The sequence below is a fragment of the Pelodiscus sinensis genome, chromosome 18 (assembly GCF_052426305.1).
Source record: "Pelodiscus sinensis isolate ZL-2025 chromosome 18, ASM5242630v1, whole genome shotgun sequence".
Taxonomy (NCBI): domain Eukaryota; kingdom Metazoa; phylum Chordata; order Testudines; family Trionychidae; genus Pelodiscus; species Pelodiscus sinensis.
The window spans coordinates 6032626-6048275 of NC_143069.1; the positions used below are offsets into that span (position 1 = coordinate 6032626).

Below are 15650 nucleotides of genomic sequence, written 5' to 3' on the forward strand. Positions count from 1 at the left end.
GCTGCCAGATGCCACTGGTTTCCATCCACATATTCTGTTTCCTCCAACTGAGTGATTGGGCAACAAAATGGCAAATGAAATTTAATGTGGATAAATGTAAAGTAATGCACATCGGGAAAAATAACCCCAACTATACGTACAGTATGATGGGGGCTAATTTGGCTACGACAAATCAGGAAAGAGATCTTGGAGTTATTGTGGACAGTTCTCTGAAAACTTCCACACAGTGTGCAGCGACGGTCAAAAGGCAAATAGGATGCTAGGAAATATTAGGAAAGGGATAGAAAATAAGACCCAGAATATCTTACTGCCCCTGTATAAAACTATGGTACGCCCACATCTTGAATACTGTGTACAGATGTGGTCTCCTCACCTCAAAAAAGATATTTTGGCCTTGGAAAGGGTTCAGAAAAGGGCAACTAAAATGATTAGGAGTTTGGAACGGGTCCCATATGAGGAGAGGTTAAAGCGACTGGGACTTTTCAGTTTAGAAAAGAGGAGACTGAGGGGGGATATGATAGAGGTCTATAAAATCATGAGTGGTGTGGAGAGAGCCGATAAAGAAAAGTTATTTATTAGTTCCCTAAATAGAAGAACTAGAGGACACCAAATGAAATTAATGGGGAGCAGGTTTAAAACTAATAAAAGAAAGTTCTTCACACAGGGTGTAGTCAACCTGTGGAACTCCTTGCCAGAGGAGGCTGTGAAGGCTAGGACTATAACAGAGTTTAAAGAGAAGCTAGATAATTTCATGGAGGTTAGGTCCATAAAAGGCTATTAGCCAGGGGATAAAATGTTGTCCTTGGCCTCTGTTTGTCAGCATTTTTGGCTTGTCACGTTGGCCATCTTTCCAGCTTCGGGCAGAAGGACCTTTTCTCTGCCTCTCACCCACTTTCCAGTGACCAGGGAGTGTCCCGTTTATCAAGAGAGCCATCTGCATTACCAAATTCACATTTGCAGGATGGCAAATCCATCCCTCCTGCCACAAAACACCCGCCCTCTGCCAGCCCCTCTCTCGCGTTTGTCTGCCAAGGGCCCATGGGAAGAAGGCAGACCAAAGCACCGAGCCAACTCAGAAGCAGGTTTGGGCTTTACTCACCATTATCAAATTCGTCTGGGATCTGTAGGGAAAGAAAAGAGATATGGCTGGTTATTCTTCTGTTTCTGACTCCACATTACACAGTATGGCTGGAGACATGCTCAAAGCCATTTGCCTAATTAAGAGAAAGATTAATCTCTAAACATATGAATATTCAGATACATCTGTTGGCTGGGGTGCAGCTGCCAGCTCCCCCCCCCCACCTATGCACACTCAAATCCACACCCGCTAGCATTGCCAGCACGCTCAACTCTGAGGTCTTGTACCCACAACAAGCACAGCACTCCAACAAAGCCAACTGGGCCTGCTCCCCCCAGAGGGGAGGAAAACTCCTGACACCAGTTAATTATAGCAGCTCTTTGTTCAAGACAAGAGGACCAGGCTGGGATGTCTGAGGACCAGAAGGGTTGTAACTGTTGCAATAAACACACCGCTTACATATGGAATGTGCAATCCAATGATTTGATGCAACATACCACAATGGTTATAGGGAATATTTCAGATCCCACAATCCTTTGCTAAGAACAGCTGAAACACAAACTGAACATCTGGTGACAGGTGGAAATTCCATGATTATTTGCACCCTGAAGGACTGTTGAAACAGGCGCACCTGGGCTGCATCAACCCAACGCACCAGCGGCTCAGGAGAACTTTGACTTTGAACTCCACTGAGACAGAGGAAGAGCAGTTGTGAGAGAGATGCAGGACACTTGGACTCAAATCCTGACTCAGCCACAGACTTGGGTTATGTCATAACCTCTCTGCACCTCAAACCCAACATCCGTTAAGTCAGGTGTATAATCCACTGTTGCCCTTTGACTATTTTGACTGGAGGTTGTTTGGGTACCAGTGACGATAACTGTGTCTACACAGTGCCTAGACAACAGGATCCTGATCTCGATTGCGACCTGTGGGCACTACCGTAATAGGAATACTAATTGTCCTTTTGCTATAGGAAAGCCCCAGGGTAATGTCAAAGTTGTCTCAATCACCACATTTCTTTTACAAAGAAAGGCCATTCTTTCTAGGGAAAAATTAGCTAAAATACAGACACACAAAAAAGGCCCCCAAGCCAGGGGAAAGTAGCGTAGCACTAGAATTCACTAGGAAGGCAGAAGGCTTTTCCAAGTAGTTCTACGATGTTTTATCGCAGCAATACAACGCTGGAGAGAGAATTCCAGTGGCGAGAGGCATTTCCTGAGGTGCCTTCCTTTACTGCCCAGCAGGAAGGCCAGAGGGATACCGTCTCTCACTGGCGAGCAGCCACAGAGAGATTAGAGAAGCTCCTCATACTTCTCCTTGGCTAATGTGTGTTTGAACTAATCACCGTAACCATTCTGTTTTCACATCCCACAATTTGGTCCAATTCCCGAGTTGGTCAGGTTAGGTTTGAGGAGATGCCCATGAGGTCAGACACCCCACCACCTCTGAACCCTGGCTCACTGTAGCGGATACAAGGGATGTGAACTAAATACGTCAACATATTTAGATCACAAATCGCCAGGACCATCTTGTTGTTCTATCTGTACAGCGCCTTGCACAAGGCGGTCTTCATCAGTGATGGGGGAGACACTACTGCAATACAAAGAACAATTACAACAACACATTTGGATGAGTAAGAGGTGCTTGGTAACACAAGAAAAAAGCTGTTCATACCCAACCTCCTGCCTAGAGATTACATAAAAGACCCTAGGCCTGCCTTTAATGATCTGTTTCACACTGAAGCTAAGGTGCCATCCACCCGGATAGCTGCTTATGTCTGCACTGAGCAACTGGATCACACCCACAGGTAAGCTTGCCCACACCTGGCAGTAATGCTTGTAACTTTTGGGAGTTGGAAGTACAGTATTAGACTGCATGGCCCTGTAGTTGTGTTTATAGGATGCGAGCCCGGCCCACTCTGGCCAATAAGGCATGGATTTGCTGGCCAAATGGCCTAGCCAGTGTCCAATCACGTAAGTGGTATGCTAGCAGCCAGACCAAAAAGGGGAAGAGGGGTGCAAAATGCCCAGAAAGCTGCTGCAGCCTAATGGTTGAAGAGAATCACCCTCTATACCTGATCTGATGCCAAATCGGATGATGAGCAGGACTAGGCCACATTCTGCATTTTGTAGAAGGCCGAGTATATTTTGCAGCACCATGCAAAAAACTCACTGCTTTAATAACTCTCAAGCCACTTCCTCGCTGCCTCTGGGAGCCAGATACTCAGCTGTTCTGTTTCTAACCCTTGTCACATTACACCAATGGGGCTCCGTTGTCATGGAGAGCGTGTTTACTTTTCTGAGCCATGGCAAACGGGCACTGGCCAGTCAGTCGCCAGAACAGCACCCAGATGGCCTAGACAGACTCTGTTGGCAGAAGCGAAGCTGTAGCATGCTCTCCCTCACCAGCACGCACACAGGCAGTTTTCCGAAAGGACCTGCTGCTGCTGTCTCTTCCATGGCTGGCCTGTTTTAGTTGTAGTCTGTCAGCAAACTCTTCCAGAGCCCTACAAACACTAATTAAAGAAAGGCTCACTTTAAATGTCCATATCGAACACATTTGTGCCCTTATCCCTCAGGAGCATTAGGGATGTTAAACATCGGTTAATTTAATAGTTGAGTAACTTCAGGATTTTTTATCAGTCAACTATTCTATAGTCCCCGGGGGCAGGGCCTGCAGCCACTGTATCAGAGGCAGCAGTGTAGAGTGCCAGGCAGGAACTGGTCCAAGAGGGGAGGCAGTTTAAAAAACAGCTCCCCTTCCGGACCAGCTGCCTGTTGCCCAGTGCTGCTGCCTGTGATAAAGAAGCAGCAGCATGGGGTGGCAGCAGCCCCTGTCTAAGAGGGGTCTAAGCTCCTGGACCTGGCACAAGATGGAAGTGAGCCAGTTGGCCTGCCCACTTGACTCCTAATACACTTTAAATGCAGAGCTCAGCAGGGGTAGGTTCTGGACCCGGCTGGAGCTAGAACTGAACCGGGCTGCTGGCAAGCCTGCAAAAAATGTACTGGCAAATGCATGTAGTCTATAGGATTAACCTATAAGCTTTTGCTTATCAGTTAATCGACTACACTATTACATCCCTATTAGGTATCTAAGGGTCTAAGCTGAGTCCTGATTCAGTGCATCTCCCTATCAGCACAAATCTATCCAGCCAACTAATGCTAGGCCATGTGTTAGGATCTGCAGGTCACCACGCTGTCAGGGTGACTCCTGAGTTGTGAAGTTCATCTCACCACCCCACTGTCCTCTGGTCCAGCTACAAGGATATGGTGTCAAGCTTCCTCCTGCTGCCAGGAAGTTCAGATGAGGCACCAGCCCAAATATGCCAAGAGATGTTGCCCAGTGATCTCTGTAAGCAGAGCACTTGGGCAGCCACCCAGGAGAGATTTAGGTGTCTCCCAGCTGAACAGAAGAGCACCCGCAGCCAGTGTTTCTACTGGTGGTGCACATCTGCACATTCCTCGGTGCACATAAAATTTATCCTGTACATCAATGAAAATAGTTAGAGGGAACACTGAAGTACCTAAGAGCGAGATGCGGGAAACCTATTCAGCAAGCAACGGGTACAATTCCTCAGGCAGGAAATCCCGTGGCAGGATAGCAAGGACTCTTGCTGAGTCCTACTAATGTATTTGTGGGCCATCAGGAATCAGTGAGCTGGGTGGTCACCCTGGGCATTTACACTTACAAATGGCATCTCAGATTCAGTCTGGGATAGGAGCAATGACAGGCCATGGCATGCCATAAAGCACCAAATAACAATGGTGCCCTTTAAACACAGAGCACCTGTGAATTGAGTTTGCTGTTCAAGAAAGAAGAGGAGCATGAGGTCCAGCGGCCAGGCTTTTAGGAGCAGGTTTCTCAGTTCAGCAAACATACCTCAATCAAGAGTACCTGGAAAACCATTTCAGGACAGGGGAAGCATTACACAAAGGCCTAACCAAGTCTAATTAATCCCCACCTGAAATTGTCCAAGAATGCAAGAGAATGGAAAAGCACCTCCTCATCTGCTGGGAGGGTTCACTGCTGAAAGATCCGCAAAGCTTTTTAAGTGTGAACCAGCTGCTATGAGCCTGGTGTTGACTCCAGTGCCACCTAATGACAAAACTAGCCTGAGAAAGCGGCAGCCTTGGAAAGGGATCCAAGAAGTGATAACAGGGTAGGGGAAGAAAGCAAACCTTACATGCTTCTTTCACCGGCAGCTCTTCCTGCCAGACTGCAATTCCATCAGCAGTGCTGGGAGCCAGGTTACAAATCACTGCTCCCCAACCCCCTCCACATCACGGGGGACACTGACCAAGTGCTCTCCCTGTACGCAAGAACAGCATCGTGTTATAAACGCATGGCTCACTGAGCAGCCATTTCTGAGGTCTCTTGCAGGGACAGCGCTGAGCTGACAGGGTTTGAAAAAGGTCAGGAAAAGAAGGGCAGAGCAGACGGAGGAAGGGAAGGAAGTACGAACAAAACAAAAGCAGGTTGTTGTCCAACTCTGCTTCCGGAAGCCAAGTGCTCGGATGGGTCAGGAGTCAGAGACTGTTTTAAATACTCAAGGCTGGAGAGCAAGTTAGTAACCCATGAATCACCCCCCTCAAGGTGAAGAATGTGACTCTTTCGAGGGGATTGGGGGGGGCAGAGGGGTGTCTCTTGGATTTCCAACATCTCACTGTTGGGAGAAGCAGCTGACTTTTCTGACTGTTGGGAGGCCAGCCAAAGAGACAATCCAATCAGACGTTTTTGTTTAGGCTCAGTTTGAAGAGGTCAAACAGTAACAGGATTTGTACAACTACTTAAGTGATGACAACATCTCCTCTGGATGCAATTCCCCTGGTAGGAACACGAGCACTCCATCAGCCACTGCACTGAAAGGAAACAAAGTCCCCCCACCGTAACCCATCTCCTCTGTTCAATGCACCGCCACATCAGGAGGATGGAAAGAAAGTGCAGGTGATGTTGTAAAGAGCCATTACGACAGCTGTCAGGAAAAATTAGAAGACAAAGCCCAAACGTAGCTGGATTATGGTTGTCTGGGAATTGGAGGCAATTTAAGGTGAATAAAAGGAAAAACTAACAGGCTACAGCTCCAGCTACGTGCTGCCAGCATGTATGTGTGGTCAAACTCCCCCGACACAAAGGAAATCCCGCCCAAATAAATGTGTGCCCATAGGGCTCTGGAAGGGCAGAGTGAAGCAGGAAGCCAGGTGAGCTCTCTACTAGTGGCCAAACACAAAAGCCACCACCCGCCCTGAAGCACTGACATTCTGGCTTTCCACTCTTGGTGTGTCACTACCAAGATGAAGTCAGGGAGAAGGCCTTAACATCTGTAAACCTGGAGATACATTGAGGCAGGTGCTTTCCTCCAGTGTATTATCTGCCATGACTTCTTTTGCAAAGTGGAAATCTATTCACTAGAAACACGATTAGGATCCACCAACTTATTTCACAAAAGGTCAAATGAAGCAGGCAGGACGTGAACCAACCACTCCTAAATGAAAGGTCTGGCATCCGGCCATTACTGCTACCGAAGGCCTCCTATCAAGTTCCTTGAGAAGTTTACAGGTGTATCCGGCCAAGATTTCAATAATAAACAAGCTGCCCATTCAAAACCACATGAAGTGTCCCCAGCCTTATATAAAATAACTCTCTGAATTTGTTGTGTGGTGAGCTCATGCTATTTCTTCTCACCTATTGTCCGGAAGACAGCTTTATGCCTTTGCTGGAGCAGAACTACATGTAGCGATGACTGAAGGCTGTAGCATAAGTTCAATAAAAGGAAACTGGAAACACATGGTGGAAGGAAAAGTGCTAAGGAATTTATTCTGTGCTAATAGGAAATACTTCTAGAATGCACCAGTCAACCAGGAATCCTGCAAATCCCCTATTTAGCAATCTATAGGCTTCCCTTCAGCCACAGAGTTTGTCTTCTAAAATAACATTCTGAAAAATAGAAACAATAATTAAATCCTAAAGTCTAGAACTGCACTTGCTTCAACACATGTTTTTATCCCATGCTCATCCATGTAGCATCTGAGTGCCTTCCAGTCATACATTAAACAACCTGCCTGACTTTAGTGACACAGCTGCGTCTATTCTACACCAACCATCCGTCCTTCCAGCTGCAATACCTCAGTAAGGAAGTAACAAGCTCTTGGGAAGGCAAACTCCCCACTAGATTTCTCTTCAGTTCACTCTAATTAGAATTCCAATACAGCTCACCATTGACTCCACTCCACGATATACAATTTGTCTTGTGGCCAGCTTTGCTGGCAAAGAAAACTGAACCGGTAATGATGGCTAGAACCCAATCAAAGTCAGCTTCCAAACCGAGCTCCGCTCAACACATGGCCATTACTGCTTACGTGAGTCTGGGAAAGGAACTAGAGAAAGAGTCCCTGTTCAATACCAAAAACAATTGTTAGTTTAAAAAAAAAAAAAAGACATGGATAATAATGGACCAGCTGTCTGCACCCTATAGACTCCACACCACCACAAAAAGAAATGTAACTAGTCAAAGAATAAACCCTGGCCCAGGAAGGAGGCAAGGGAGAAGGGCAAGTTTCATTGTCTCCGGACACAGGTGCAAGATCAGAACGGCTGCTCAGCAGAACAAGTGACATTCCTGGGTGAAAAGTTCCCTTTAATCCAAGGGCTGCTGGATCAGCTGGCTGCAAAAAAAATTGGACACTCCTCCCCCAGATGAAAATCTCCCTAAGAATCTAGGCTTGGGTAATGAAAGTCCCAAATCTGTGGCGGCTTTGCAGAAACTGCTAGAGAACTCGAGTCTGAGGAGAGCGGATGCAGGACTGAGTTTGAGACACTCATTGACAGACTATTTTGAACAGCTCCTGGGAGGAAGCAGCAGAATATCCTAGCTGATAAGTTAAAAGCAAGGAAGTCTGTGCATCATGGCAGTGTTTTGCAGTTTGGGATTATGACCCTGAACACTGAGAATGTACTGCCATCACCCTGCGCTTCATAGATCAAGACATTGATTTAGCATGGTGCAAAAGACAGGAGAAGCCACAGTACACAGGCAGCCCACGTTTTAACTCAAAAATCCTACCCTTTTGATTTAAAAACAAAAATAGCTAGCCAGTTAGACCAGTAACCTATAACTTCCTGAGTACCTCCGGGGGTTCCACTCCTGAGCCATAATTAAAGAAACCCTATTTGATCTGCACCTCCCCAGGAAGCAATATTATGTCATTGGCTAAGTTTCATTTCATCTACTATATTTTTGAGAGAGTTTGTCCATCTGTCTGTCTATGAATTCCTTCTAAAGGGTAAGAGCTAGCAACACCAAATTTGGTAGACAGCTTCCTTTTATAACTTATAGCAAGGTCAGGACTTGGTTGTGCCAGGAAAATGGGATGTGCCTGCTTCTCATAAAAACACACAGAAAGGAGACAGAATCTCTAGGCAGGTGAAAGGAGCTGGCTGGGTGTGCCAACCCCACAATGTCCAGGACTGCCCCAGTCTCCAGCCTCCCATCTCCCAGGAACACTCTAGAGAAAAGGGGGGGCTGAATCCCCCCGCAATTCATATGGGAACATTGATGGCTGTTCCCCATTGGCAGGGAGCAAGGGAGAATTGCGCAGTTTGCTGCATTCCTCACTTTGCCTGGGGAGCGCAGGGGGCAGACAAATGTGGACCTGCCCCAGCCAGGGGACATGCTGTGTTCGCTGGAGCTGCAGTGGCCATGGAGAAGCAATTCTCATCTGACCCCAAGCTGCTGTGGTGAGAGAGAAATGGGGCTGTCCTCTCTCCCTGGGGCAGCCTGCATGCTGAGCCCCCCAGCTCCAGCCCCACCCCCACCCCAGAGCAAGGATTCAATGAAAAAAACAAACAGTGAGTTAGGACCCAAGCAACACTGGGTAAACCTTCCAGTACTAACGTATTTAAGGAATATTTATGGAATCCAGCATTGCAGCTTCTTTGCTTTCATCCAGAGCTGCGCTGCGAGAAGGCCAGAGTTCCCCTGAGCGTGTCAAGGGAGTGTGACTGAGATGTACAACTGCCCCATTTCTCCTATCGTGCAGCACAAGGCTTTGCACCAGTAGCTGCAGCTGACAGAGCAGCCTCAAACTGCTTGTTTGGCCTTTCAAACAAAAACAAACAGCTTCAATGGAGCAGTTTAACCTTAAGGGAGGCAACTGGTCCCATAGTCCACTAGTTCACAGGGGCTCAGTGAGGTTATAAAGCTCAACAGTGCCATCTAGACAGAGAAGAGGGCAAGACAAGTGAAAATCCATGCGCCGAACTTGGCTTGGGGAGACTGACTGTAGAAGGGGAATGGATTAAAATTAAGGATGTAAAATCCCACTTTAAAAGTTAACCAGTTAAGCTGCACCAGCTGGACCTGCCGCATCATGGGCTGCTCCAGCCTGGCTGGGCTGGGCAGGGCTCACTGCACCGCACTGCAGGTGGGGGGCTGCTCTGTCCCAGCCATGTTAACTGGTTACCCCGGTAAACATGCCAGTAAGACAAAGGTTTACTGGGTAACTGGTTAACCCTTTACATCCCTTGTTAAAACCCCTCCCTCTGGTTAAAAGGAGGACTCCAGCTACCTGAACACACAGTGCCATCCTGGCTAGCTGGGTTGGGCCAGATTGAGGGAATTAATTCTCCTCTCCCACAGCATACTTTAGGGAGTTGGGAGTTTGGTCCAGCAGTCAAGAGCGTTGTGTCAAAAGGAAAACCAAAGGGTGCAATATCTTTCCTAGCACTTAGCTGAAGTCAGCCAAGAGGAGAGCCCATGTGCATGGTTCTTAAAGGGACAGCACATTGTGGACACACCCTTTTGTTGACAAAAGGGCACCACAAAGGTATTCCTTCCCAGTAGGTGTGCAGAAGTCTTTTCAGCTCCAGCAGGCTTGTTGACACCTACTAGTAAAAGCAGCATTCGATATTCTTATTTTTGTTTGTTTTTCTTCCTGTTAGCTTTCTGGATTTTGGTGCTTTCCTAAAAAGGCTATTGGCTGCTACACAGACCGAAAAAGATCTCACCAAACCAGGGATAGCCATCCTGGACTCTGACTGGCCTCAGACTACAGCACATCACTCCTAAGGGAGACAACAGAGGGAGAACAAGGCCCCTGAACATAATACGTTAAGGGGCAACAACAAACACTACTCTTTATGCCTGGGACGCACTATGTACATTCTCCACATAATTACTGTAACTCGTTAGTTCTACAATGCTCTGACTAGGGATGTAAGCAATTAGTCAAGTACTCGAGTCACTACTCATTTCTGCAGCAAGGGGGGAGGAAAGCAGGAACCGGTGCTCATGCGGGGTCCCAGACTTACTCCTGCTGTGGCTCTGCAATTTAAATGTAGTAAGAGCCAGGCTGCCTGCGTGCCCGGCTCCTACTACATTTAAACTGCAGAGCTGCAGCAGGGCCCCTTATCAACTAATTGTGTAGTCGATACAAACTGTATCAACTACATGATTAGTCATTACCCGCTTCTTAACATCCTTCTCTCTGACTCGAGTCCTTCGCGGATGTCATGCCCAGGCAACCTCCTACCAGAAAGGAGCTCTCAAAGTGCATGCTACTGCCTTTTGCCAGTCTGCATTCACGGTCTTGATGGCTGAACCCCAAAGAAAAGGGAAAATGGGGAAAGCATGAAGCTTCCAAAAGAATCCGTCCAGGTCTTGGTCTTTGTATTACCAGAGCCCCTAGTAGCCCTAGTCATGAAGCAGGATCTCATTGTATTAGGTGTTTTATGGTAGCACCTAGGAGCCCTAATCAAAGAGGACCTGAGTGTTTCAATCTAAGGGTATGGCTTCATTACAGGCTGGATCAACTGGCGGTGATCGATCCAGCAGGGGTTGATTCATCGCATCTATAGGCATAATAAATTGAGTGCTGAGCTCTCCCCCATTTACCACAAGCTAAATATGAGGAAACAGTGTGACGCTGTTGCAAAAAAAAGCAAACATGATTCTGGGCTGCATAAGAGGAGTGTTGTGAGCAAGACACCAGAAGTCATTCTCCCACTCTACTCTGTGCTGATTAGGCCCCAAATGGAGTACTGTGTCCAGTTCTGGGCACCACATTTCAAGAAAGATGTGGAGAAATTGGAGAAGGTCCAGGGAAGAACAACAAGAATGATTAAAGGTCTAGAGAACATGAGATATGAGGGAAGACTGAAAGAATTGGGCTTGTTTAGTTTGGAAAGGAAAAGACATGACATCAGTTTTCAAGCATCTAAACGGTATCACAAGGGAGTAGGGGAGAGGAATTGTTCTCCTTAGCCTCTGAGGATAGGACAAGAAGCAATGGGCTTAAACTGCAGCAAGGAATGTTTAGGCTGGACATTAGATAAGACTTCCTTACTGTCAGGGTGGTTAAGCACTGGAAAAAATTGCCTCGGGAGGTTGCAGAGTCTGCAGCACTGGAGATATTTAAGAGCACATTAGACAGACATTTATCAGGGATGGTCTAGACGGTGCTTGGTCCTGCAGCGAGGGCAGGGGACTAGACTTGAGGATCTTCCAGCTCCAGTGTTCTATGATGACTCCAATACTCCTCCAAAACAAGAAGAATAAGTAAAATTGAAGGGAGAGCATCAACTGTCGATGTACCGCTGTGAAGGCACCCCAGTAAGCAGATCCAAGAAAGTTGACTTTAGCTATGTTTTTCACATAGTTGAAGTTGTATAACTTGGGTCAATGGCCCTCAGTAGTGTAGACAAAGCATAAGTAACCCCTTTCCACAATCAAGGACCACCCTTAGACACAGTGTTGGCATGTAAAACTTCCAGGGGGAGCAGTTTGGAAACAGCTGGTGTTAAGAGCCTCCAGAAAAATAACTTTCTATAACAATATCCAACAACAGCTTCAGCACAGCCCTGTGTTCATATAATGCCTAGCTGGGCTGGGCACTGTGGTAATAAGTGTTCATTCTTATCGTCAAGTTGCAGTCTGCGTATTTATGGTGACACAAGGAGTCATAACATGCTGGAAACAGGAACAGGCCACTTAATTCTTTGGATGCCCTTTCCCTCATTTGCACCTTCAAGTCACATCTCTACTGAACACGTCCCATCACTTTATTCCAGAAGCGCATCTCATCTCATGTGCTGAAAAGATTTGATCCCAAGATCCTTCCTTTGCTTCAGACTTTTCTGCTCCAGCCACAGTTTCACTCTCTGCTGGCACGAACCAGGTTTTAATGAAACCACTGCAGCCAGGGTATTTTCGACATCCATATATGACATTCAGGGCCAGATTAAGACCTTTAGAGGCCCTAAGCACTGAAAAGATTATGGTGCCTCCCCCCCATATTCAATTCAAAATAAAAACAACACTGTACGGTAAAATCTCTCTTTTTGGTGCCCCTGCTTTGCTGGTGCCCTAAGCACATGCTTAGTCTGCCTATTGGGTAATCCAACCCTGAGATATTTCAGAGTCTCAAGGAAAGAGGAAGCCTTTCTCTGGACCGTAACAGAGTCCCACTCTAGAAGCCAGAAAAAGGGAGCATGGGCAGAGCTGGGTGGGAAAAGAGACAGATCAAAAGCTCCCTCATTTTACAGCCAGTTGCCAGAGAGGTGACCAGACAAGTTGGATACAAATCTATGATGCCACGCGGCTCTCAAGAAGATGGGAAGTGTGCCAAGCGCTCCCCCACAGGCACATTTGCTCTGCAGCTGCAAGCCAGACACCTCGTTATGGCAAGTCACATGAATATGACTTTCAAGCAGACAGGATCATTAAGAAAGCCAAAGGGGTTTTTACTGCCAGCGAGGTAACTCCATCGCGAAGCGTGTATGAGAAACACGGCTCTGCAGCTACATCAAAGAACAGCTGACAGCCAGTAGCTGGGTGAAGGCCTGCAGGGCCTCTCTGCTACATAAAGGATCTAGGAGCTGGCATCCTTGGGCACAGGGAGAACACTCATCTCTCCTGGTGCCAAGTCTCAGAAGGGCAGCTGTGTTAGTCTGTATCTGCAAAAACAACAGGGAGTCCCAGGGCACCTTACACACTAACAGATTGATTTGGCCATAATCTTCCGTGGGTAAAAACCACTTTGTCAGATGCATCCAAGGAGTGGATTTTACCCATGAAAGCTTATGCCCAAACGAATCTATTCATCTACAAGGTGCCACAAGACTCCTCACTGTCTCTCCTTGTGGTCCTCTTTTCTCCTGCACAGATTCCCGAAATCCTAGCAAGCCAGGCCTGCCCACCCCCAGCCCCTCTGAAACCTTCAGGGTAGCCCAGTCCAGCTCGAGAGGTATCAGTTTCCCATGGGACCAACAGAACCTTTACAGGCAGTCCCCGGGTTACGTACAAGATAGGGACTGTAGGTTTGTTCTTAAGTTGAATTTGTATGTAAGTCGGAACTGGTACATACTGTAGGGGAAACTCTAGCCAAACATTTCTCCAGAGCTCAGTTTTATTCTCCCACACCTCACTTCCCTCAGTCCTTTATTCTCAAGCTGAAGTGTCTGCTGAGAAAAGCCGCTCCGCGTCTCCCTGGTCTGCTGGGGGGAAGCAGCTAGTGCGGGGTTGCCTCACCCCGTTTGTAAGTAGGGATCCGATGTAAGTCGGATCCATGTAACCCGGGGACTGCCTGTACTTTACTACAATGCAGACTGCACCTGAGCACTGTGCTCTGTAAACTCAGGAGCTGACTCACACCCCCAGTTGAAGGAGGGGTAGGAATGGACCGATCTTGTCACAATTACCATCAGACCACTAACTCCTTGTATTTTAGGGGGGATTTTCAAGAGCTTCTGGGGTTCACAAAGAGTCCAGTTATAGAGGAAAAGCCTTGTTAGCCGGTTCTCACGCCAGCAGATGGCATGTGCCGAAGCAATGAGACCTGCTGCCCAACCAAGGTGAGAAGGGATATTTACAGGGATGTGAGAAGTGTGTTGTCAGCACACAGGCTCCAACTTCCCATCCAGGCAGTAAAGTCATTCACCTGGGGATATCAGGGAAGTGTGCTGCCCTCAGCTGTGCCAGAGGGGGATATTATGGGGCGCTTCCCCCCCTGACAAATAGCAGCTATTCACAACAAGGTGAAGAATTGGAGCTTTGTCCAGACATCAAACAAGACCTGCATTTAAAGGGCAGCCAGGAAGCCAAGAGGCACTTCAAAAAAGAACGTCACTCTCTCCCAATCAGAACCCCATGAGGCTCTGCAATGCATAACCAAAGCAGCAATTCACACCTCAGCACCCCAGCTGGGCTCGTGGCTCGTGCTGCATATCAAAAAACAACCTGCATAAGCGATCCTGTAACAAAGGAGAGAGGGGGGCAGATCTGAAAGGGGAGAGATTTTTACATAAGCACTGGGGAACGTGCCCCTCCAGGTGCCAGAGATCACAGACCAGTATTCTACCTTCCCTCTGCAAGGTGAGTTTGAAAAGGATCCTTGGCACATGTATAAATTCCCCATGGGGACAGGAAAGGAAAAACATCCCCACCCAATCTTAGAGCAGGGATCCAGGATCCCATGGAAAAAGCCAGCCAAGATCTCCTCTTCCTACAAATGATGTATGTCGTTGACCAAAGACACACTAAAGGGGAAATAAGAACAAGCAGCAAGAGCTAGAGCTAACTGCAGCCTTGTGAACCGGCTCACTGAGGCACTGTTCCCAATCACTTTGTGATGCAAGGCAGGACAATGGTAAAACAACTCTGGGCGCACCAGGGAAAGCACACAGCGAGCTGGTTTAAGAAATCCAGTAAACATGGATTCAGGGAAAGCTAATCCATAGGAGGACATGAAACCATTTTCCTTTGATGGTTAAAAATGATGGGGACGGGAGTGAATCCTGGAGAGGCAGCAGTTCTCCCAATGCTCCCCTCTAACAGCTGCCCCAATAGCATCAAAGAGAGGAAATGAGAGGCGCAGATCGATACACTCACTACAAGAGCTGCCCACTCAAAGACTCGGCCATTCCCAGCCCTTCAAAGAACAACAGGGTGTTGAAGGTAACAGGTATGTTGTGGAAGAGGCCATAGTTAGGGAGAGTTCCCACAGTCCCCGCAGCAAGGCCCATTCGCATGTCCATGGCAGCATGTGCGGGTTGTAATCTGTGGGAACTTTTGCTCAGACGTTCTCCCAGATTCAGTCTTCAGTATCAGGCCAGAGAAACACTGAGGCACCAAAAAGGAACATGCTCAAGCCTAAGAGGTGGCAAGGACTGGCCAGAGAGACAAGGTAGCACGGGGGCTAACCATATGCATAACGCTCGCCTTCCTCCCCCCACCTAAAACAGAAAATTCAGCCCACAGAAAGGACAGGACACGCCTGCTAATTTGCTTCAGCTGCTCCCATTCTCAGCGAGGAAGGCAGGGCTACAGGTTGCTCAGCGGTACTTCCCTGGAAAGACCTCCCTCTGGCAAGACTGGAAGGGTAGCCAGTCCACATTCACTCCTGCCTTTGCAAAGCCCTCTGCTCAAAGGCCAGTTTTCTGTGGTTGCACTGGAAGAGAAGATTCCACAGAGCACAAGGGAAGAAAGCGACATCTGTGGAGGAAGTGTCATCTGTCATAGAACGCAGCCCGTTTTTTCCATGGCACCTCATGACCCATTTGCTCCTATTACACGAGT

General features: G+C 47.6%; 1 protein-coding gene across 2 annotated transcripts in view; it reads right to left on the reverse strand.

The window, feature by feature from the left end:
* TIMM50 (translocase of inner mitochondrial membrane 50) overlaps positions 1-15650 on the reverse strand; it is a 56847-nt gene that overhangs the window by 32068 nt on the left and 9129 nt on the right. For both annotated transcript variants that reach the window (XM_089769943.1, XM_075915314.2), the window contains exon 4: positions 1100-1121. In XM_089769943.1, the coding sequence (XP_089626069.1) occupies positions 1100-1121 (22 nt within the window). The remainder of the gene's footprint in view (positions 1-1099; positions 1122-15650) is intronic.